At 47.1% G+C, this 22,982-nt stretch overlaps 1 protein-coding gene and 1 pseudogene across 5 annotated transcripts in view; both read right to left on the bottom strand.

The window, feature by feature from the left end:
* Positions 1-392: 392 nt before the first annotated feature.
* The window catches only part of NLRP9 (NLR family pyrin domain containing 9), a 35,186-nt gene continuing 12,596 nt past the window's right edge, over positions 393-22,982 (bottom strand). Inside the window, exons 5-10 of one of the 5 annotated variants that reach the window (XM_045789247.2) lie at positions 19,018-19,188; positions 16,047-16,217; positions 14,547-14,717; positions 13,951-14,121; positions 4,975-5,049; positions 393-4,330 (exon numbers count right to left, since the gene is read on the bottom strand). In XM_045789247.2, the coding sequence (XP_045645203.2) occupies positions 4,267-4,330; positions 4,975-5,049; positions 13,951-14,121; positions 14,547-14,717; positions 16,047-16,217; positions 19,018-19,188 (823 nt within the window). In that variant the 3' untranslated portion in view covers positions 393-4,266. Of the gene's footprint in view, positions 4,331-4,974; positions 7,889-10,631; positions 13,018-13,950; positions 14,122-14,151; positions 14,718-16,041; positions 16,218-19,017; positions 19,189-22,982 lie in introns of those variants that run through there. The other 4 variants (XR_015728153.1, XM_045789249.2, XR_015728154.1 and 1 more) reach the window with 4 other exon arrangements.
* LOC123786915 (vomeronasal type-1 receptor 3-like) lies at positions 7,820-10,180 on the bottom strand (annotated as a pseudogene).

Below are 22,982 nucleotides of genomic sequence, written 5' to 3'. Positions count from 1 at the left end.
AGAACCAGAGACTTGTTTTCACTTCCCACAATGCACGTTCCTCCTCCTCCTGGAAGCCCCTCCCCCCATCACCTCCCACGACTCACACCTTTGCAGGCTCCAGCCCGCCCGAGGGCACCTGCTCGCAGACACCTGATGGCCATTCTCCATCAGCACGTCCCTGTTTGTTTCTTCACTCCTGTATCCTCGCCCTTCCCCCCACACTGAGCGGGGGTGAGGCATTGACTCCTGATCCACTGAGAGATACTGGAGCCCTAGTGTCTGGACACAGGGAGAAGCAGCACGTCCTGCTGTCCCTCGTCACCTCCAACAGCAGCAGCAGGAAATGCAGCAAGTTTATGCTGGTCTCGCCTTTGAATTATAATGACCTGCAGTTCCCCCCCCCCCCCCCCGCTCTCCAGGGTGCTGGGTTTACTGTAGCCCAGCGAATCCCATAGAACCTTCCTCACCGGCAAAAGGTCTGACGTGAATCTTGGGCCCGGTAAGGGCTCCTGTGACCCCTCTGGAAACCCCACTGCGCTCCCCGCGCACACGTCCACCCAGCTGGGGCACAGGGGCGATGCTCAGAGTGAGGCAGGGCTGGCATGCGTCCTGCCAATGCATGCTGGCGACAGCTACATCCCCAGGTTCCCGCTCTCCTAGGCTTTGCCCCGAACGGAAGGAAGCACTCACCTGGCCGGTCTTTGCTCCAGAACTCTGTGCAGGGGAGTGTCAGGACGAGCCACAGTTACAGGGACGGGGTTCCTGGACTTGATCTCCCCACAGAGGTGCCCTTACCCTGTTCGCTGGAGTCTTGGTGACCCCCTGCATGGAGAGCCTGGGCATTGCCCGTGAGGAGCTAATTTCATCCCCCGCGCAAATCACCATCATTCTCTTCAGATGATTAAGGACAATTGCTGGCAATTAACAAGAAGATCGGGGGTAGCCAAGCAGCTGGCAGAAAAAAGTTTCCTACCTTCCCTGTGGAAAAAAGACGGTTCAGCATCCAAGCTGTAATCCGGCGTGAAAGGGACACCCAAAGGCACATCAAGGACTCGTTGGGGAACGTGATCAAGAAGATGAGACCACTCCCCCTGCTCGTGGTCTCCCTCTAGCTCTTGCTCTCTGTCTCTCAAGTCAATAAACAAAATGTTTTTAAAAGGAGAGGAGGGCGCACCTGGATGACTCAGTAGATTAAGCATCTGCCTTCGGCTCAGATTGTGATTCCGGGGTCCTGGGATCAAGTCCCCCACCAGGCTTCCTGCTCAGACGGGAGCCTGCTTCTCCCTCTCCCTCTACCCCTTCCCCTGCTTGTGCTTTCTCTCTCTCTAAAATTAAATTAAATAATTAAATTAAATTAAATTAAAAAGATGTGACCACCGTGGCACCTGTGGCTCAGTTGGTTAAGCTCCCAACTCTTGATTTAGGCTCAGGTCCTGATGTCAGAGTCGTGAGATGGAGTCCCCTCCCCTGTGTCGGGCTCTGCGCTGAGCAGGGACCCTGTTTAAGAGTCTCTCCTCCCTCTCCCTCTTCCCCTCCCCGCCTGCGCTCGCTCATGCTCTCCAGCTCTCAAACACAAAACAACCCGTGACCACTGACTTACCCCTGAGCTGCACCTGGGCGCTCAGAGGCTCTGCATCGTTTCTCCTGACCTTGGAACGTGGATTTGCGGGCCTTTCCCACTCCCAGTAGCTGCTCCGAGGACACGGCCTTGAGGCAGTGAGGCGATGCTGGAAAAACCTGCCTGAGCCCCGTTAGCATCTCTTCATAAACTCAGGAGGTTTGGAGGGCGGATCAGGGACCCCTGTGTCTTGGTGCTGCCCAAGACCGGGCTGTGTAAGTTCCCTTCACTATTAAAATTGTCACCTACCAACCTGGAGTGGCCGGCCTCCCTCTTCGGTCCCTTCCTGCCGTCTGTGTGTGGGGCCAGCTTCCAGGTGCACCAGCGAAGCTCCCTAGACGGCTCCCTTCACTGTATTTCCGACGGGGTGGTCCCCCGTGCTTTTTCATCTTTCCAAAATACTGACCACCCTCACCGGTCAGGACTCTGGTCTTAACATGACTTTACATTCCACGGTTCTTGCTGCTACGGCCCTAGGAAAATTTTTAGTCTGGAAATTACTCCATTTTGAAAGCATCTTTCCCCCCTCAAAACACAGGTATCCCTAATCCCCACATGACTCCAAACAAGAGGATAATTTCGCTTCCCCGTCCGCATTCAGCCCGCCTCCTGTGCCTCTCGTTGTGCCACCGGACTCCCCTCTTCATGCTGGGTCGTCCGCACGGGATGACGCGTTCCTGAGCCTGCACGTTGGGCTGAGGGCAAAGCCACGGAGGAGCTAGAACGTGGTAACGAAGGAGCTCAGACTTCCAGCGCCCGCCACCCACGCTGGTGTCTGAAAGCCCGCAGCGCCCCCACCCCTGGGACAACCACGCCCTCCCCAGGGGTTTCCAACAGTCTCGGCACCAAGAAATGGCTCTTTTTGCTGTTTTTTATTTACTATCGGGTGTGACCTCGTGTCTTATTCTACTTTCAGGGCTTCATCTTTAACGCTGTATTTCACCCACAATATTTTCTATCAGTTTGAACAATTATAATTTCAAAGAGCACTGTTTAACATTTGCTCATTAAAATACAAATTTTAGGGGTACCTGGGTGGCTCAGTCAAACATCTGCCTTTGGCTCAGGTCATGATCTCAGGGTCCTGGGATCCAGCCCCACGTCAGGCTCCCTGCTCAGCGGGGAGCCTGCTTCTCCCTCTCTCTCTGCCTCCACCCCACTTGTGCTCTCTCTCTCTCAAATAAATAAATAAAATCTTTAAAAAATGAAATAAAACAAAATATAAATTTTAGGGGCCCCTGGCTGGCTCAGTCGGAAGAGTGTGCAACTCGATCTTGGGGTCCTGAGTTCGAGCCCAACATTGCATGCAGAGATTACTTAAATATTTCTTACAAATAAAACACTTTAAAAAGATGAAGTACCAATTCTAATGGCCGTTTCCAAGCACACGAAACTGCAGACAATAGTATCACGACCTCCCCCTACACCCCCTCAGGAGCACCTTGTCTGCTTTAAACCGTCATTTACACTGAGCCGATCCAGCTGCACGTGTCTCTCCCTCCCGCCTCCTTCCCCTGGAGAACGTTACCGACTCCGGCAGGAACGGCTGGCCGGCCCTGGTAGCAGCCGCAGCTAGGATGACGCCTCCACGGGCTGGAAACCTGCATCGGGTCATGCGTTCGAAGGGGAACGGCCGGCCGGGGGGAGCTCGTGACAGGAGCGTCCCAGCACCGCTTCGCCGCTGCCTTTCGGGACGTCCCAGTCGACCCTCCAAACCTGCTCCAACCGCACAGGTAAACTAAGCATCATTAACTACAGGCGTCACAAAGAAGATGATGGTCGGAGAGCACGGATGAAGCAGAAATGTTTAAAAGGGCCCCGTGGTTGATGGGGTTGGACGTCTGCTCTGGTTCGTAAGATGCTGATGACCCAGCGGCCTGGGGGCTTTGCCGGTAGGAGCATCAGCTCTCAAAGCCCAGAGGTAAATCTGTTCGCTTTAATAGAAAGGAGGAAAAGTGGGTAATCTGTTACAGTCACCATCACGAGAACAACTTCCCCACAATCGTGGGCCTGTGCTTATCGGGGCGACAGCAGTGGTTTAGGGTTTGCCTGTGGTAGCGCCGGATGAGGTCAGGCCCTCCATCTCCCTTGGTTCCCTTCGCTGCTTCCACAGAGCTGCGCTCATCGCACTGTCCTTCTACGGGCTGATCACTTGTGGAGACAGGGTTTGCTGTCGGCTGGGGAGGCTTATTACCCAAGTCATTTTCTCGTGCCACGGATTTGGTGACGTCCGTGTCCACGTCCCCTGAGGGCTCACGGGCATTTGAACGTGTCGGTTCTCTCAAGGGCCAAAACTAGAAGGATCCGGAGTGAAGGCCTCTGGTTGCAGGAAAACTGTGTGTGGAACCGAGAGAGACCCTGCCCGTCACAGCCACGTGGAAACGCCGAGCCAAGACCGTCCGTGGGTGGTTCCAAGCCGCGAGTTCTGTGGATCGGAAAGTGCCGGACGCGGGAGCGGGGGGAAGTCAGGGCAGCACGGCCTCTGGGCGGCCAGATGTGAGGACTGAAGTGAACTCCCACCGGAAACAACTTTGGGGCTGAAGGAAAATGGGTCCTCCTCGATCTGGCCGCATGAAAATGTCCGAGCATTAAAAAACACTATCAAGTATTTTTTTCTATGATGTTTGCCAATCGATGATATTCTAATTCCATCAATCCTTCTACATTTACTGGTTCCTACCAGACCCGTCTGTCTTCGGATGCTGGCCCTGCCACTCCAGCTGTGCGATCCTGGGCAAACGAAAGACCTTCAGAAATTAGGGTGACGCCTCCTTCTCTCCTTCTCTCTTTCCCCTGTTCCTCCCTCTCTGGCCACATCCCCCCCTCAGGCCACTGGGCACCTGGCAGAACTGCAGAGGCACCCCGGTGGTGGCAAGAGAACCCTCTAGAACACAGGGCAGTGAGGGCAGAAGCGGCAAAACAGCTATATTGTTGTGTGTTTTCTTCACCACACGTGCCGGGATGCAGGTGTGAGGAGGTAGGGGAGCCGTGGGAAGGAACAGTAGTAGCCACACAGGGGTGTTGGGAGGGGTGGGGGAAAGCAGGCAGAGGACTCCAGCAGTGTGGTTAAGCGTGGGATCCCCGAGCATGGAAGTGTCCAGCAAATAGAATGTAACACAGCTTTCTTGCTGCTGGAGGAAATATTCATAAGCAGAGAACAGAGAAGCTAGAATGAATCCTGGGGCTGGTTCTGAATGGGAGGAATTCAGATGTGAATAACTCATATGTGAGTAACTCTGAGTTCATGACACACATGTGTGCATGCACAGTTATGAGCCCTCAGTCTGAGCTTTTTGCTGAGAGGTCCCAGAAGCAGTGACACACTGGTAGCAAAGCACAAAGCTGAAAACAGGTCTGGGTTTCCAGCAACTGACCTCCACTGAAGGGATCGGATTTCTCTGGTGCAGTGGTGGATACCAGGGCTACGTCCGGAACAGCACGAGATGAGCCTGCAATGATGCCTCTTGTGAAATCGTGCAGCTGTACTGATCTTCCACCGGCCAATCAGGGACGACATGAACATGAAAACAGATAATCATGGCATCACAATGCAATACATTGAATCATACCGGAATTTAGGAATCCTGTGGACATGAATAAAAGAGAATGAATGACTAATAAATACACGGGGTGAAGGGAAGCGTCTTCCTTCAGTAGATTCCTACTAATGAACGTCGAGGGCTGGTGTTAGAGAGCCATCCTGTTGGTTGTTCCAACGGGAGCTGTGATAGCCGAGCAGGTGAGTGTAAGGTGACGAGGAGCAGCACAGCGGGACGGTCTCAGGACATCCCCCCATCATGCGCTAAATCAGTGGCAAAGACCAAACGGTAAACATAAGATGGAGAGACTTGGCAGATGCCAAGCTGACCAGGTGATCGAGGCGAACACCAGCACCATCGGCATGATGAACCCCGTGCGTGGCCTCGTGTGAAGCACTGGGAAGAGCACGGCAGCATTTCCCAGGTCCTCCTGCCGAGGAAGTGCGAGCTGAGTCTGGTCTCGAGGAAGCCCAGAGAGACCCAGGGGGAGGGTCCTTCAACAGAACAACGTAGGGCGAGGGGATGAAAGAAAGGGAAAGTCAGCCTAACAGCTCGAGACTGGAGAAGAAGGAAGAGACACGGCCACAAAGCACACGTTCCTGGTGGGGAATCCCAGCCAGAAAGGAAAAGGAGATGTTTTGGATCCGTTGGAAAATCTGAGCATGACCCGCAGACAGAGCAGTGGGGCTGTATCTACACCGATTTTCTCAATCAGAGGACAGGACGTTGCTGTTGCAGGACGGTCTCTGTTGTAGGGAAAATCACACTAGTGAGTTCAGGACGGGGTGTGCCGTGTACACACATTGCTTCCAAGTGGTTCAGGAAAAAAAGGTGATAACAGAATAAAATGTACTCAAATGTAGTAAAGTGTTAATTCTTGGGGTATCGGGGTAAGGAAAATTACGTATATTTGAAATGATTTCGACTTAATAATTTTTAAAATAAAATTAATGCAAAGGCATTGAGTTTCTCAATTTTTAAAACGAGGTTGGATATGGCTAAATACATTTTTATTATTGATCACATTTTATTACCTTTTCTCAAATAGGGATTTTGTATAATCTAATGGGAAAAACAGGGAGATAAAGATATATTGAGAAAAATACTGAAATAACTAACATGGAGCAAATCTGTGCTTCAAAGAAGCTAAAGGAGGTGCTTCGTATTGAAGAAAAATTATACCAGAGGAGAACACACACAGAATTACTATCAGCAGAACTGGCAATCGTGTGGCTGCATACGCAATCCATACTTTATAATTTTTTTTAAGATTTTTTATTTATTTATTTGACAGAGAGAGACAGGCTGTGAGAGAGGGAACACAAGCAGGGGGAGTGGGAGAGGAAGAAGCAGGTTCTCAGCGGAGGAGCCTGACGTGGGGCTCGATCCCGGAACGCCGGGATCACGCCCTGAGCCGAAGGCAGCCGCCTAACGGCTGCGCTACCCAGGCGCCCCTGTACTTTATCATTTCTTATTTTCTCTAAGACAACGGGCTCATGACAGCCAAAATAATAGCATTAATTGTGAGTAATAACATATGTAGAATAAAAATTTATAAAAACAATATCATAAAGCATTATAAGATGTATGGAATTACACTATTATAAAATTCTTACATAATCTGTGAAATGGTCAACAATAGTTCTAACTAGAATGCAATACCTTAGAAATCCACTTTAAAACAGCTACAACCAGCAGTGTCCACAAGAGCCAAACTGTGGAAGGATCCGAGATGCCCTTCAACAGATGACTGGAGAAAGAAGATGTGGTTTATATACACAATGGAATATCACTCAGCCATCAGAAAGAATGATTACCTACCATTTGCACTGATGTGCGTGGAACTGGAAGGGGTTACGCTAAGTGAAATAAGTCAAGGAGAGAAAGACAGTTATCATATGATTTCACTCCTACATGGAATATAAGGAATAACAGAGAGGACAATAGGGGAAGGGAGGGAAAGCTGAATGGGAAGAAAACAAAAAGGGAGACAAATCATCAGAGACTCTGGACTCTGGGAAACAAACTGAGGGTTACAGAAGGGAGGTGGGCTGGGGGATGGGGTAACTGGGTGATGTGTATTAAGGAGGGCACGTGTTGGGATGAGCACCAGGTGTTATACACAACTAATGAATCGTTGAATACAATGAAAACTAATGATTTATTATATGTTGGCTAATTGAACGTAATTAAAAAATAATAAAAAATAAAACTACAAAAATCACCAAAAATAGTTAGACCTTAACACCATTAATTTTAAAAATACCAGACTGTCTCAAAAGGAGGCAAAAAGAAAAACAAGGAGAGAAAAAAGCAGATGGGGCAAAGAAAAAATTGAGTCCCCAGTTTCTGTATTTCAATGATAGACTAGAAAATCCGAGCGACAAACGTACAGGTGGCAGCTGTAACCCTCCTTAATATGACTTCATTTATCCACTCAATGAACTTCACTGAGGGTCAGTCACGTAAAGAAAACCCACAAGGTATAAAGGCAAAGCAACCCACTGGACAACATTGATTTTCAGTGTCATACTACAGCATATTAGAGAAATAGGAGTGAAATGCGGTAACAAAGTCAGGCAGAAAAGTCCTCTCCATCTGCCAGGTTTCTTACCTGCATCCGTGAAACAAAGCCTCTGCTCTCCCTGGAGTAGCATTTACCTGTATCAATACTGGATTGTGTACCGATGTACGCCAGGGGTTCAGCGTGCCCACACTGAGATAACATTTGCAGAAACACTGATTATCCCTGAAGAAAGGAGCTTTGTTTCAACAGTTGCACCGGTCGAGGGGGAGTCATGTTTCCTTAATAGTTTTGTGTGTCTGTTTCAAGCTCATAATTTGTGAGTTGACTTTGAGGTCCCAAGGCAGCCCCAAAGTATCAGATTTACCCTCTAAGATCACCGTGGAGGTTGTATAAAACACTGGTGCCGAGTAAATGGTCCCCAAATAGAGAGATCACGGTGGTCACCAAAGCTGTCTTCCACACACTTACATCTGATTTCTAACAACTCAAGAGCGGGACCTAGGAGCCTCAGGGTTGCGAAGGATCAGCAGGAAGGGGCAACATAAAGCCAAGATACTAGAGGTCTGTATGGACCCAGATAGAAATCTAAAAAGGCAGTGACATAAAAAGCAACAATGGAATTCAGCAAAGTGACAAAGGTGGCCACCAGCGTCAGGATGGCGTGGACGGCTCTGGTCTGCGGGGGGCCGTCGGGGGTGTGAATGCGCTGCACTCTGGTGGTGCCCGTGTAGGAGCAGCACCGTGGAGCCGCTGGACCGGACCATGAGGCCAAAACACGTGGCATCAGAGACAATCCACAGGACAACAGAGCTCGCCCTGGGACTCGAGGATGAGCAGAACCACTGCCCCTCAGAATCAGTACTATTTCCCACTTCCTGTGCACCAGTGACTTCGCGGGAACACAGGTGTTTATTAAGACACTGACCATGCAGCAGATGCAACAGGAAGGACCAACGACCTTGGGGGCTTGTCCTCTGAGCATCGTCCACACCACCCGCCCCGGGATGAGTGTGAAGATCTGATAGGTGCTCAGGCCGCAGGCGGAGCACAGAGGGTGCTGCGAGCCGCTCTCTGTATGTAATTTACAAATTCACACCCAAGACTGGACAGGGGCTTCCTCAAAACAAAAGCTGCCATCTTGTAGGGAATCCCGGCAGAGAGAAAAACCAAGAGATTGGCTACCGCCATGTGGGTGAGAATCCTGTGGGAAGGCCTCTGCTTGCGTCCATGCAAGACTGGAGAGAAGTTACGGAAGAAGAGGGTGACATTGGCCAGAGCTCCAATGCCCATCTGGAAAAGCAAGATGGTTTTCAGAGCCTCTTCCCCTGTGATTCTCAGGGCGTTGCTCTGCAAACACATGGTAAACGCTTCAAAGTGGCCTAGAATAATGAGTAGGCTCTGTTAGTGCCTCATGAGGACTCTTCTTAGTTATAGGACCTCATAAAAGGATCCTGGGCCTTTTCTTCTCCTGAAAAGGGAGACACAGTCATATTCCACAGGAGACTCGACCAGGAGAACAGGCCATAGACACCAACTTCGCAATTTCACAGTATTACTTTGTACTTCTATTTACTTTTTTAAAAATTTTATTTTACTTAAATTCAACATATTAACATGTAGTGTATTATTAGTTTCAGAGGTAGAGGTCAGTGATTCACCAGTTGCATATAACACCCCGTGCTCATCACACCACGTGCCTTCCTTAATGTCCATCACCCAGTTACCCCATCCTCCACTCCCCCTCCCCTCCAGCAACCCTCAGTTTAGTTCCTGGAGTTAAGAGTCTCTCATGGTGTATTTACTATTATGTTCTGACACTTCCCCAGAATGTAAACTAACTTGAACTTAAGAACCATGCTTGTCTTATGAAAAAATATGATTGACCCACAAAAAATGTTAAGTAAACATGCACTTAGTAAATAAATAAGTGAAAGGAGGTGGGCGTACTGTACCCCTCTTAGAATTTATGATTATTTTGTCACCATAATTCATCAACCTAAGACAGTGAAGTAGAAAAAGGCCAAGTCGTGTTCAAATGTATAAGATTATATAACTCATTAAAATTGCAAGAAAATCAACGCTCAGCTTTTGAGAATGCATAATACCACGCATCAGAATGACTGGATAGGATATACCTTCCAAAAAATCAGTAGCCTTCTGATAATACAACATGACCCTAGAATGACCTCAGAGTGACCACAATGTGAATTTCATGTCAACTGTTGATCACAGTGGCCAAAACAACATTAGTTCCCATATACTGTTAGAAGTAGTAACAGTAGCAGTAGAAACGGTGATTGTGGTAGATGACATTTGTTTCCTTGTTTCAGTTCTCTCTCACTACCGGCAATAGGGAGAAAAGGTATTACAATGTCAAAGGGGAAAAGTGGCTCAGGTATGTTCCACCCAACTACTTCTGAGACTTGAAAATTAAATATAATTCATCTCACTAACATTTCTTCTCTCTCTCCTTGATGCCTCACAGAGTCACACACACACACACACACACACACACACACACACACACACACACACACTACAAAGAAAAATGACCCCAAAAATCTCCAGAGGAATCCTACTGCAGTAGGATTTCAGAAAGCAAAAAAAAAAAGGGTCATTAAATCATAATATCATCACACCACAGACTGGTTTTCTCTGTGTATATCAATGGACCTTATTTCTATCAGGATTTTGAAGTTATAACCCGAACTCTGCACATCAACTTTCTACACGTATTCATACACAAGCCTAAAAACCCATCAGGTCTGAGAAAGTCAGCAGACTCTTGTACATGGTTGAGGAGGTCAGTGACTGCTCATCCAAAGCTTGGCTCGGATTCCAAAGAGATCTCGTCTTTTCTCTCTCTCATTGTCAAAGACTCTAGGACGCAGAGATCTACAGAGATTCTCCCCACCCTGGTCCCGCCCACAGACACTCCCTGGCACATGCCCACCCGCCACCAGCCCAGCCAGAGTGCAGGCAGGGGTAGTAGCTGTCCTCTACAGCATTGCTGCACAAACCCAGTTCTGAGCTCCTCTCCTGCTGGAGACTTCTTGTCTCCTGGTTTTTGCCCTGAGACTGAACATAGGGAAGCGCTCACCTGGCTGGTCCTTGCTCCAGAGTTCCATGCATGGAAGTGTCGATCGGGATGAGCCACAGTTACAGGGACAGGGTTCCTAGACTGGATCTCCCCACAGAGATGTCATTAACACGTGAGCTGTGTCTCAGCGACACTGTCTGCGTGGAGAGCCCAGGGCGTCTCTAATGAGAAGCAAATTTTATCCCCATTGCAAGTCTTTACCAGCCACTTCTGGTAATTAATGGTAATTTTTGGTAATTATTGGAATGTTCCTGAAAAGCTGAACAGCAGGCAGGGAAATGTTTCTATGTTCCCTATGGAGGAATCTAAGTTCAGAGTCAAAGTTGCCATCTATAGCGGAATTGAAACTCAATGTATGGACTCTGGGAAATGAACTGAGGGTTTCAGAAGGGAGGGGGTCAGGGGATGGGGTAACCAGGTGATGGTTATTAAGGAGGGCACGTGTTGGGATGAGCACTGGGTGTTATACACAACTAACGAATCGTTGAACACCTCATCAAAAACTCATGGTGTACTATATGTTGGCTAACTGAACATAATAACAATAATAGTAATAAAGCCATAAATCACCAAAAAAAAAAAAAGGAAACTCAATGTTGGGTCAAGGGTTCCTCTTACAGTATTTCCAAATGGGCATTTCCTCAATGCTCTCCTGTTTCCAGAATCAGGCTGACACCATGATTGGCTCATACTGAACATCTCCATTTGATCTGGAAACCGGTCTCTCTCTTGACTTAAATACCACAATTCCTGCTACTTATGGCCCCACCTCTTCTACATCTGGAGAATATCCCACTTGAAGCTAGTCTGTCCTACCTCAGAACCCGTGAGCTTCTCTGATGTCCATGTGACTCCCCAAGAGCTCACTATATGCTTCCCAAATCACTCCGAGAGCACTGCTCCCTTGTCCCTCATTGGTCAACTAGCCTGTCCTTTATTTTCAGAGTTTTCCCTGGGAAGAAGGATTCCTGGATGCACAGACAAGATTCAAGGGGAAGTAATATAGAGCACAGATAGAGGGATAGCATCAGAATTATTTAAAATCAAGAAAAAGGCCAAAAGCCAGATAGAAAATTGGGCAAAATAATAAAGAGAAAATTCACAAGATAGATGAGATGACCCTGACTCATATGAATGTTAATTATGGCAAGTCAACCAATTAGTTATTTTTCAAAAATGGTTTGGATATTCTATATTTTTTGCATGTTCACATTATTTTTAGAGTAAGCTTGCCAATTCCAGCATAGGACAACAAAGACAGCACGAGTGGGATGGATCCTGACTGGGATTTGTCAACTCCTTAGATCAACCATGGGCATATGTAGGGTCAGGGGATGTGCGGAAAATCTCTGTACCTTCTTCTCATTTTTGCGGTAGACGTAAAACTGCTCTGAAAAATAATATGTTTAAAGTTTTTTAAATAATACTCAACAAAAACTAAGTTCTATATAGGGTCGATAAGGCATGAACAATTTCTTATAGAGGCAGCAGAAAACCAGGCAATGTTTAATTAAGACAATGAGCTATTTATGTATATTGGATCAAACTGTAACATTTGGAAAAGAGAATACTGAATTTATGTAAAAAGCTATTGGAGTGGCATATTCTAAAGGATAAGTAGAGATTTGGAAATGTGTTTTTTATTAGACCGTGAAACTGATCGAATGCAAATTTGCACAAACTAAAAATGGAAAGTTTGGTGGGTGCTCAGTGTAATGATAGCAATAAAATCTAGAATCTGTAGAGACATTCTACCATCTCTTCTAAGTCGAAATTGTCAAAGGATTGTGGTTCCTTCAAATCCAAGCTCCCACATCCCAAGACACTCACTAAGAAACTTAAGTCATGCTTTCCAAAGTGTTCATCCATTTAATGTATTCCTCTAACTATCACAAGGTAAGACGGGAAGTTTAAAGGTGGGGACGGGGCGGGGTGGGGGGATAGGCACGGATGGCACATCCGCAGCTATACCGCTGGGACACCGTAAAGGGACAGGCCTGAAGTCACAGCCCCCACCGCCATGAAGTACAGTTTACAGGACCGGGTGTGCTGGGAGGAGAAGGCCCACGGTGACCAGGGAGAAGCCTTTGGGAGGAGACTACTCGAGGTGTTCCCCCATCAGGTGAGCACACCCCTGATCCTATACTCTTCGTTGACCCAGAGTAGGTGGGAAATGGTCAGGTGGGGATTTTTCTCTTCCACAGCTGTGAGCAGCGTCTGAATCTCCTCGTCAAAAGGAGATTTGCGCAGCCTGGGAAAATAGAAATAAAGTTTTCTTGACTTTACACGTGATTGTTTGCCTCTCTACGTCCCGGGGCCTACTTCCAAGCCATTCTTCCCTGGAAGTGACTGGGGAAATCGCCGTGAGTGTGCAGAGAAAGTGCGTGTCTGTCCTAGAGGGTAGGAACGTGGAGAACAGGGATGTGATCCACTCTGCTCCTCAGCATGTCATCCAAGGGCCTGGGTATGGAGGGCGCCCCAATAGTCATTCTACGGATGTCAGATATACACACTTCACGGGCAAATAGGACGTTCAGAACAACGCTGACCGCTGCGCTTCTCGGAAAGTGCTTCTGGGTCAGAACGGCTCAGCCCTTTCTAGACCCAGCCGCCCTGTCTGCGCTGATGTTCCACGTTTATGGGACTGTGAGCCGGAGGTGGTGTTGACCGCAAGGCAACGGTTCTCGCCTGCGGCAAGTCTGCCCCTCAGGGGACATTTGACAAGGTCGGAGACGTTTTTTTTTATTTCAGGGAATGGATGTTATAGCTATTCTGTTTTAATTTTCAATTAATTTAGTATTATTTTACTGAGATATGATGGACATAGACCACTGGATAAGGGTAAGGCCTACGACGCATTGGCTGGCTACCTCTCTATATTGCGGATGACGGCCAACTTAGCATTCGCTAACACCTCACCGTGTCACGTTATCATAGGTTCTTTTTTGTGGTGAGAACGACTGAAACCTTGTCTATGAGCAGCTTTGAAGTTCCCATTTTTGATCGCCACAAGCAGGGGAAGGCGCTCCGGGCATGTCACATGCAGGGAGAGGCCAGGGATGCTGTTCAGTGTGCAGGACCGCCCCCCACAGCAAACGACTCTCCGACCCAAATGCCAGTCATGCCAAGCCTGGGAAAACCACCGCGGGCTAACCTCACCCTGAGGGAAAGGACATCCACTCACCCGAGCTGCCGCAGGGCACAGTCCGGGTGGCTCAGGGCTTCACAGAGCACCAGCGCCCCGGCACGCTCCAAGCTGATCCAGTCCAGATTGAGGCTCTTCAGTGACCTGCAGACAGACAGAGCCGAGGCCAGGGCCTCGCAGCAGGCACTGGTGAGCTGACACATATCCAGCCTGCAACAGGGAAGCACAGCAGAAGGCACAGCACTGTGAGAGGCCGAGCTCCGTGCCTCTGAGCAAGGGACTTCACAGTCCAGACCGGTGGTTCTCACCAGAGCCACTGGGGCCCCTGGGGGGACACGCTAGGGGAGTAAAACTGGCATCTCATGGACAGAGAGAAGCCAGGGACGCTGCTGAATATCGTACAAAGAGCAGGACAGCCCCCTGCCCCACCACAGCAAAGAACCACCCAGTCCCAAATGTCAACAGAGCCAAAGCTGAGCAAGCCCTGGCTTCACCGAATGGCATTTTACTTACCACATCGTTCTGGACACACTTGTTCTTAAACTTGCTTCCCTTACGTACGTTCCCTAATCCTCAGGTTTTCCTGTTCTTGAAATAGGCACGCCTCCTCGTAAAGGCACTCCGTGGACACTCACCCCAGATTCTCTACTTTGCAGTCTGGATGCTTCAGAGCTTCACATAACTGCTCGACACCCGCGTCTTGGATGTCATTGCTCCCTAGTTTCAGGGTCTTCAGTTTTTCATTGCAAACAAGAACAGCAGAGAGGTCCTTACAACAGACAGAAGTGAGGTAACAATCCTCCAGCCTGGGGGGAAATACACACCAACAGACACAATCATGAGGTCCCATCTCGCACGGCTTGGCTGGTTTTCATTTATCCGTGTGAAGGAGGAAGTGCCCAAGTGCTTCTGAGATGGTGATGGTGATGATTTCATGACTTCACAGTTCCTCCACCGTCCTCCCCAACACACTAGACGGCAATTCTGCTGCCTGTCTCTGCTCCCCCGGGGCCTCTGCTCCCATCCTCACTGATTGCTCCTGCCCAAATAGCACTGGGCTTACTCCCTCACTTCCTCCAAATCTCTGCACAAATGTCACCTTGCTGAGGACCTCCCTGAAAATTTTATATAGTCTCATGTTCCCAGTCTCTGTCCCACCTCCGAGCTCCCCACAGCACTTCCCACCTGCTAACAAGGTATACATATATTCATCAGTCTGATATGTGTGCACGCATACATACACACACATATACTTTTATGTCTGGCATATACGTGTGTGTGTGTGTGTCTGTGGTTCTCAAATGGGAATGATTTTTGTCTCCCCTCCCCACCCCAGGGGACATCGGCCACGCCTGTCATTTTGGTTTGCCACACTGGGAGAGAGGGTACTACTGACATCTAGTGGGTAGGAGCCAGAGATGGTGTTAAACGTCCTACATACAAAGCACGGGACAGCCACTCCCCACAAGGAACGATCAAGGCCAAAATGTCGATAGCGCTAAGATTGAGAAACCATCATATGTACACACATAGTTGTAGCCCACACTCGTGTGTGTGTGAGTGTGTGCATGGGACATTCCATAAAATTGACTTTCATGGAAACAGAGATACTGGAGCATTTCATTTACCAAGTCATCTTATCTACCCAGAAGAGTTTCCAGTGCCCAGGAGAGCCGTGAATGACCTCTATGCTCTAAGCCTCCTGCCATCATTGACTGCATGCTTGTTTTGGGCAAGTCGTTGGTAACATTTCTTTCCATGCATTATTCCCACGGGTCACCTCGATTCTTTGACGTGGGAAACATAATTATCCTCATGTCACACTGGAAGAGAGGTGAGGCACCCTCACAAGTTGGCCCAGCCAGTGCAGGGCACTTGGGACTCCATTACCAGTCTTCTGGAAGCCAGAGACCCTACTCCAGAGTAGCATGTCCTACCAAGTCCTGTCAAGCTCTTTGGTCGCGCTCACACACGTCAGCACCACTGGACACTCCCATGAGTATCAGGCGGGGTCAACGTTTAGCCTTGCTTTCTTTCAGCAGACCCCATGATTTTACCCCTTCCCATTTCCTTCCCAGGATGCTGATATCCAAAAAAGGAACTCTGACATTCATGCGGATCATAGCTCACCGTACCACAACTGCTCGATGTTGCACCGCGGGTGCTTCAGTGTCTCACAAAGAGATGCCACGCCTTTATCTTCCAGGAAATTTGACCCCAGATCAAGAAGGGACAGGGATGTGTTGCACAGAAGGGCTTCGGAGAGGTAGTCACAGGCCACAGAGGTAAGGCAACAGCACATCAGCCTGCAAAGACACACACACACGCTCAACTGGTCAACCCGCTTAAGCTCGTCTTGTAATAGTTTCGTGAAGCCACATGCAAACCTTGCAAGTCATTCCTCCCACTCCGTGGTCACCTGAGAAAAGTAAGAAGGTTAGAACGTGCAGCAGCTGCAGAAACACAGGAGCAAGAATGTGGAATATGGAATAGGGCATCTCCAACTGGGAAACAGAATCTCAGATTCCAGTCCTGAGTCAGATCGCCATCATCGCCATCAGCTGGGCCAAAGTCATCCCTTCTCCATGACACGGCATGTTTATTATTTGGTGCAATGTGCTGGATGACGTCCTACTTGACATGATTTTTCTTTTAAAATATTTAAAAATCAGTTTTTTGGTTCTGAGTTCTTGTATACGCACTGTCGGAAATTTGGAAAATAGTGGAAAGCAGAAGATGCAAGTCGCAACCTGGAAGCTCACCACCCAACGTCACCCCTGGATATAGTGAATTTAGGTGACATTATGTTGAACGTCTTTTTAAAAAATTAGCAGTCAGTATTTAAGAACCAAGAGATTTCACATGAATTCCACACGTCTACCTCCCACAGACAAGCCAGCTACTTGGAATTCCACGGCAGATGGTCACATGGTAGAAGGGGACAGAAACTCCCCTGTGGGAGGGGCAGCTGCTTCCTAGCTCACCAGCACCCCCACCCAGCCCCACACTCATTCCAGCTGCTTACCTGGGCTTCAGGGGACCCGAGCGTGACCTTTGGCAGGAAGAAAGCATAAGTCCCTGATAAGCAAACACAGCTCATCTGTGATGGTTTTTCCTTCCTGTCTTCTCATCGTTGAAATCAGACAATGAGCACATAATTCATACTTTTTTCAAGGAAATAAGCATTTTCCAGTATTTTGAAAATTCACTAATACTTTAATGGTTGCATAATATAATCTTCAGTATCTTTGCTACTCTTCACACTCCCTGAATATCTCCACTTGCGTTCTTTACACTTTCTGCCAATTTAAGTTATACTGAATTACTACCTTGCACCGAAAAAAATTTTTTTTGAAGTGCTGAGGTTACTATTAAGACTTTTCATTTCAGGGGCGCCTGGGTGGCATAGCGCTTAAGTGTCTGCCTTTGGCTCAGGGCGTGATCCCAGCGTGATAGGATCGAGCCCCACATCAGGCTCCTCTGCTATGAGCCTGCTTCTTTCTCTCCCACTCCCCCTGCTTGTGTTCCCTCTCTCGCTGGCTGTCTCTATCTCTGTCAAATAAATAAATAAAATCTTTAAAAAAAAAAAAGACTTTCATTTCACTTTCTTGACTTATTTGCTGACTTTGAAAAAAAAACAACAAATTAATACTGCCAAATCATAGTATACACTTGTCCATTTTGCAGAATCCTGGCCAAGTGAAATAGATTTCAAAATTTTGTGTGTTTGTTGTAAAGCGTATCATTTTTTGAACATTTTTGCTTTTAAAATTACTAGTGACATTCCTGCATGTTTAGTGGTCTTTCATTAAAAATTTTTTTTATTGAAGTATAATTAATATACAGTGTTATAATAGTTCTGGGCGTACGATAGAGTGATTCAACAATTCCATCCATTACTCAGTGCTAATCACGGCTACTGTGCTCTCGATCCCCATCACCTACGTCATAATGTCACCCATCCTGCCACCCACCTCCCCTCTGGCAACCACCAGTTTGTTCCCTGTATTTAAGAGTCTGCTTTTTTGTCTCTTTTTTCCCTTTATTTGTTTCTTTGCTTTGTTTCTTAAATTCCACTTATTTTTAAGGAATAAAGATTCAAGCGCATAAAACAAATAAACAAAAAAACCCGTTAAGGATAGATCTTGAAGAACCCTTTAGAAAAATACAGCCCATTTTAATTACCAGTTGTTGAATACATGTTACTTCTATTCATTGTGTAATAACAGTTATCTAGTGGCCAAATCTTTCCACTTTCCAATGTGTCACTTCTTTCATACCCTTGAAGATTCTTCATTCTAATCTTTAGAGATCAAGGCTTTTCTTTCTTTCTTTCATAGTTTGGTTTCAGTGTTTAATGTTCCGGGATCATATTTTACTGTTGCTTTTCTTATACAGTCTAGAATGTCGTGTCAGTGAGAGTACTCCTTCCCTCTACGGTCTTAGACGCCACTGTGCACGTGTGTGCGATGCGCGTGTCTAAATGCACAGGTACATGCACACAATGCGGTTTTGTGTCTGGACTACTCATGCACACCCATGGATCTGGCGTTCTTGCACCTGCCCCCACTTCAAGGCACAACAGCATTCGCCTGATTCAACACTAAGCTGCCCACGTGGCCTCACTGGGCAAACAGAGGACCCGCTCTCCTGCTGCCCTAGTCAGCCGCCTGAGGCAGAGCAAGCAGCGCACTCTGTATGTTTGCAGCAGGACAGAAACGGCAGCTCTGGAGAATAACCTAGAATGTACGAACCCTGTTCCTAAAAGGAATCAGATGAATGCCTTGTCTCAACTGTCCCCAGCACCCAGTTTATCGAAGGCACAGTCCTTCTTCACGATAACCAGGATTTACTGGGCTCTCGAGTGGACGTGAGGCACCTAAGGCAGGTCTCAATCTCCCGAACTCAACCTCTCGGTGCCTCTGTGAGGCGTTTGTGTGGCCCCGTTTTTCGGACGGGGCAACGAAGGCACGGAGAGTCAGGTCTGACTACAGAGTCTGGGTTCTACAGCCTCCCTCAGTGAGCATTTGGTCCCCTTGAGCACTGAGGGGCGCGTGTGCACACTGCCACGGTCTCCCCCGAGCCCGCGTGCCCAGACGGACTTACAGCAGTCTCTCCAGCACACAGTCTGGATGCTTCAGGGCGTCACACAGTAGCAGCATGCCTTCGTTCCTCAGGGGGTTTTCTACCAGGGAGAGAAGCTTCAGCTTCTTGTTGCAGACAAGGACGGAGGCAATGTCTTCACAAGCTTCTGTTGTGACGTCACACATTCCCAACCTGCACGTGAGACATATGAGGGGCGTGACCACGGGCGTCAATGGCTCATGCAAAACCGGCCACAGACCACATCCCAGCCTCTAGTCTCACCCCAGCAGATCTGCCATCTACATTCCAGACTCTAAAAGCACAAGTGTAATTACACGACCTTATTTATTTACCCCTTATTGCTTTCCACCAAAGTTAGGGGGAAAATCGGAGCCAGTGGTTCACAACAGAGAATGATTTTTCACCTCAAGGGGACATTTGTCAGTGTCTGGACACATTGCTGGTTGTCACAATAGGGAGAGGGGTGCTATTGGCATCTAGTAGACGGAGACCAGAGATTCTATTCAACATCTTATGTTGTTGTGGACAGCCCCCGACAGCAAAGAATGATCTGAAGCTCAAAAAGCCTGATTATCTGATTATCTATCAATAGTTCTGAGGCTGGAAAACCCTGGTCTGAGCCTTAATGAAGCTTAAATGAATATCTCATGGGGGCTCCTGGCTGGCTAGTTGGTGGAGCATGTGACTCTTGATCTCAGGGTTGTGAGTTCGAGCCCCACATTGGGTGTAGAGATGACCTAAAAATAAAAATATCTGTAATCAATTCCATTTACAATAGCACCAAAAACCATAAGATACCTAGGGATAAACCTAACCAAAGAGGTAAAGGATCTGTACTCTAGAAACTACAGAACACTATGGAACATAAGAACTAGAATGATCAGTAGGGGAAGAAAGGGATAAAGAAAGGGGGGGGTAATCAGAAGGGGGAATGAAACATGAGAGACTATGGACTATGAGAAACAAACTGAGGGCTACAGAGGGGAGGGGGGTGGGGGAATGGGATAGACTGGTGATGGGTAGTAAGGAGGGCACATATTGCATGGTGCACTGGGTGTTATACACAACTAATGAATCATCTTGCCTTACATCGAAAACCGGGGATGTACTGTATGGTGACTAACATAATATAATAAAAAATCATTATTAAAAAAAAAAAAGAAACTACAGAACACTGATAAATGGAAGAATACACAAAGAGATGGAAAAACATCCCATGCTCATGGATTAGAAGAATAAACATTGTGAAAATGTCTGTGCTGCCCAGAGCAATCTAAACTTTCAAAGTAATCCCTGTGAAATCGACATTTTTCATAGAGCTGGAACAAACAGTCCTAAAATTTGTATGGAACCAGGAAAGACCCTGAATAGCCAGGGGAAAGTTGAAAAAAAAAAAAAAAAGCTGGGGGCATCATAATGCCCGACTTCAAGCTATATTACAAAACTGTGATCACCAGGACAGCATGGTACTGGCACGAAAACAGACACATAGATCAATGGAGGAGAATAGAGACCCCAGAAATGAACCCTCAACTCTATGGTCAACTAATCTTTAACAAAGCAGGAAAGAATATCCAGTGGAAAAAAGACCATCTCTTCAATAAATGGTGCTGGGAAAATTGGACAGCCACATGCAGAAGAATGAAACCTGACCATTCTCTTACACCATACACAAAGATAAACTCTAAATGGATGAAAGACTTCAATGTGAGCCAAGAATCCATCAAAATCCTAGAGGAGAACACAGGCAGTAACCACTTCGATCTTGGATAAAGCAACTTTTTGCAAGACACGTCTCTTAAGGCAAGGGAAACAAAAGCAAAAATGAACTTTCGGAACTTCATCAAGATAAAAACTTCTGCATAGCAAAGGGAAAAGTCTACAAAACTAAAAGGCAACCCATGGAATGGGAGAAGATATTTGCAAATGACACTAAAGATAAAGGGCTGGTATCCAAGATCTATAAAGAACTTCTCAAACTCAACACCCAAAAAACAAAAAATCCAATCAAGAAATGGGCAGACACTTCTCCAAAGAAGACATACAAATGGCTAACAGACACATGAAAAAATGTTCAACATCATTAGCCATCAGGGAAATTCAAATCAAAACTACAATCTGATACCACCTTACACCAGTTAGAATGGCAAAAAATAACAAAACAGGAAACAACAAATGTTGGCGAGGATGTGGAAAAAGGGGATCCCTCTTACACTGTTTGTGGGAATGCAAGCTGGTACAGCCACTCTTGAAAACAGTGTGGAGGTTCCTCAAGATGTTAAAAATAGAGCTACCCTATGACCCAGCAATCGCATACTGGGTATTTATCCCAAAGATACAGACGTAGTGAAAAGAAGGGGCACATGCACCCCAATGTTCATAGCAGCAATGTCCACAATAGCCAAACTGTGGAAGGAGCCGAGATGCCCTTCAACAGACGAATAGATAAAGAAGATGTAGTCCATATATACAATGGAATATTACTCAGCTATCAGAACAGATGATTACCCAACATTTGCATCAACATGGATGGAACGGGAGGAGATTACACTAAGTGAAATAAGTCAAGCAGAGAAAGACAATTATCATATGGTTTCATTTATCTGTGGAACATAAGGAATAGCACGGAGGACCATATGGGAAGGGAGAGAAAAACGAAGGGGGGAAACCAGAGGGGGACACGAGCCATGAGAGACTATGGACCCTGGGAAACAAGCTGAGGGTTTCAGAGGGGTGGGGGGTGGGGGATGGGGTAACAGGGTGATGAGTATTAAGAAGGGCACATGTTGTGATGAGCACTGCGTGTTATACGCAGGTAACGGATTGTTGAACACTACATCAAAGACTAATGATGTACCACATGTTGGCTAACTAAACATAATAAAATAAATAATAAAAATAAAAACTCTTAAAAGAAAAGCATCTCATAGGCTAGAGCATAGGCTAGGTTTCTCAATATCAGCACTATTGACGTGTTGAACTGGAAAATTCTTTGATGTGGGAGCCATCGTGTGTGTTGTGGGACGTTGACCAGCATCCCTGACCTCCATCCACTAGATAAGACTGTAGCATCCTCCCAAGGCAACGATGACCGTCAAAAATGTCTCCAGACGCTGACATTTCCCGAGGGACAAAACTGCCCTCTGTCGAGAACTAATGATCTGAGGAAAACCTGATTTGGGGTACTTCGCACCCCCAAAACACAGTTAAGTTAAAGGTACGGATGGTACGCTCCAAAGAGGCGAAGTTTCCAGCAATAAATGTCTACACTCGACCCCCGGTTTCCTAGATCTGTTTCCCAATTCTTATGCTAAAGCAGAATATTAAAACCCGAGGCAAATGGCATAGTAAGTAGAGCAAGACACCAAGGGATTTTAAAGTCCCCCTGCGTAGAGAGAGCTAGAGTAGAGAAAACAAATGTCATGATATGGAAAGAGCTCAGATGAGGAACAGGGTCTGTGGGAAGCCTGTGTGTTCAAACAACTCTCATGCACGGAATGCGCCTCTGTCTCCTCATGATCTTGACCCAAGTTACAATTAACCAAGCGTATGTGAATCCATTAATTACATTTGCAACTGTTACAGCAAAGAAGAGACACTGAACTAGGAAAGAGAAGAGCATTTTCTCCAGGTGGGTTTCATGACTTGGGTTGGTTGACTGCTACCTCTATGACCTCCCCATTTCACTTTCCGCTGAAACATGGATTGAGCCTGTCTAGAAACCACCCAACCGTGGTAGGGGCATCCCAGGTAATTTTCAAGAGGAAGATACGATTTGGGGAAAATGGCTTCCCATCCTCCATGTTGTCACCTACCAGATTCACAAGAGCACCCTTGTGATCATTAATATGAGCTCTCATTCTAAGGTTTTCTGCATATCTTCAGAGGAAAGAAGATGGAGTCTGGTTTTGGCATGGCTGGCGCTGAGGGCAGAACCAAGAACAGACAGGTCAGGTGTCCACAGG

This window comes from Ursus americanus, chromosome 21 (genome assembly GCF_024610735.1).
Source record: "Ursus americanus isolate L20-20 chromosome 21, mUrsAme1.1.p, whole genome shotgun sequence".
Classification (NCBI taxonomy): domain Eukaryota; kingdom Metazoa; phylum Chordata; class Mammalia; order Carnivora; family Ursidae; genus Ursus; species Ursus americanus.
This window is presented reverse-complemented; position numbering and strand designations above follow the sequence as displayed.